Genomic DNA, 2167 nt, shown 5'->3' on the forward strand with positions numbered 1-2167 from the left:
ACTTCTTTAAAATGTAAGATCCAAAACATTTTTTGAAAGTTCAAATAGTACTCTCGTTGATCTTTATAAAATTTTTTGGAAATGAAAGGAAACATTATGTGGAGTTTTCTTTTGTCCTAATGGATGATTTATGAGCCATTCATTGCCTGGGCCTGACTCCGCCTTTCCCCATTGGGTCTCTGTGGGCGTCACGTGCTATGGACGTCTTTGAAAAGCATCTTCTGAGGCTCCAGCCTCTCACTGGAGTCCCCTGAATCTCACCGGGAACTGGGCTGCACTCTCCTCCAGCACAATGAGCAGCAGCTTTGTGGGCACCTGGAAGCTGGTCTCCAGCGAGCACTTCGATGACTACATGAGAGCGCTGGGTAAGGAAGGCTCTTTTGGAGAAAGCTGTGTGACTGTGGCCTTCTGCCTCCTTTTCCAGGAGTCTGAGGAAGTTTGCACAGGCTGAAGTGCAATCCTCTGCTAGGCTTGATCCTCTCTTGTGTCAGATAATTTGTTTGCATTTCCTTTGTGGCAATTTTAATAGATTTTAACTTACATGAGAGCTGCTTAGATGCACGGAACTCCCACAATTTCCAAAGGCAGTTTCATATCAATAGGGCTTTGGGTTCAGGACCACAGGAAAAAGTCTTTGACGTTTAGTCAACCCATTCCTTGGCTTTCCTGAATGCTGGCTTTGTAACAGCTAAAGTGCTCATAATACAAGGAGCTGAAGGTACTGAAGTTAAAATGTTGATGTTTAGCTAAACTATAAGCTTTCTCTCTCTACCTCTAGGTCAGTGATGGCGAACCTTTTGAGCTCAGCATGTCAGCATTTTGAAAAACCCTAACTTAACTCTGGTGCCGTGTCACATATAGAAATTTTTTGATGTTTGCAACCATTGTAAAACGAAGACTTATATTTTTGATATTTATTTTATATATTTAAATGCCATTTAACAAAGAAAAATCAACCAAAAAAATGAGTTCGCGTGTCACCTCTGACATGCGTGTCATAGGTTCGCCATCACTGCTCTAGTTGTCCCCTGAGATAAAAAGAATTGGGTTGTGGCAGTGAATTCAAACTCAATTACACTAACATTAGACTTTCCTGGAGTTGGAGCAGTGGATGGAGGTGGAAAACCCAGTCATTAGTTACATCAACTTTATTTGACACTATTTCTAGAGACTGTTCCACAGATATGAGCCAAATCGATGGGCAGAGTCTTGGGACACTTCCAGAGCTGTATCAGTCCAATAGACAGTGATGCCAGGGACCAGGCTGCCCTGCTTGCCAAAACGTCTGTGGCTTTATTTACTTGTTCAGAAAGCTAATGAGAAAGGTTCTTTATAGATAAAATGAGCCAAATCCTGTCATGTTGCCTAGAAAACTATGAGACCTATGGGGATCAATCCATACAGTCAGATTAGTTAGATGCATGGACTTCACTTTACAGCTGAGGAAGAAGCAAAATATGAGCAAGTCTCAATGAAGGACTCCTGATTCTGTCATTTTCCACTTTCAGAGCACACAGGAATGCCTGGGGGGTGGTAAAATGTAGATCCTCAGGCTTTCCTGCAGAAATTTAGCTAGAAAAACATTGCTCTAAAGCATATAAGATAATATAAGATTAATCAGGATTAGAAAAAAAGAGTACAGTTCACCATTCTTTATTAGGTCTAACTCGTCACTTCTTATTAGGTGGACACAGGGATGGGCAAAAGTAGGTTTACAGTGTAGTACAAATAAATAATACAATAATTTTAATAAATAATACAAGAAGGTCCCCCCAAAAATGTATATACACTGTAACAGCTGATAGCTCAATTTTGAAAATGAAATGTATTTTAATAAACACTGCCTTTATAAATATTCAAAGTGTGTATACATTTTTGAGGGACACTATATCTATCTATCTATCTATCTATCTATCTATCTATCTATCTATCTAAGCATAAGCGACCGTCACAACTGAAACAACTGAATGGACAACCAAACAGGCTGCATGGGGCGACCAGGTCGGCAGGAGGGTTAGTGAGGGCCAACCAAACGACTGAGCAGCAGGCTGCATGAGGCGACCAGGCCGGCAGGGAGGGCAGTGAGGGGTGACCAAACAACTGAACAGCAGGCTGCGTGGGGCGACCAGGCTGGCAGGGGGCCAGTTGGGGGTGACCAGGCCAGCAG

The 2167-nt window shown here is 42.2% G+C and overlaps 1 protein-coding gene across 2 annotated transcripts in view; it reads left to right on the forward strand.

The window, feature by feature from the left end:
• The first annotated feature begins 251 nt into the window (after positions 1–251).
• LOC102245462 (myelin P2 protein) overlaps positions 252–2167 on the forward strand; it is a 9673-nt gene continuing 7757 nt past the window's right edge. For both annotated transcript variants that reach the window (XR_314267.2, XM_005878184.2), the window contains exon 1: positions 252–365. Coding sequence is in view for 1 of the 2 variants with exons in the window: in XM_005878184.2 (XP_005878246.1) it covers positions 293–365 (73 nt within the window). In the remaining variant the exon portion in view is untranslated. The remainder of the gene's footprint in view (positions 366–2167) is intronic.

This window comes from Myotis brandtii, unplaced genomic scaffold (genome assembly GCF_000412655.1).
Source record: "Myotis brandtii unplaced genomic scaffold, ASM41265v1 scaffold55, whole genome shotgun sequence".
Taxonomy (NCBI): domain Eukaryota; kingdom Metazoa; phylum Chordata; class Mammalia; order Chiroptera; family Vespertilionidae; genus Myotis; species Myotis brandtii.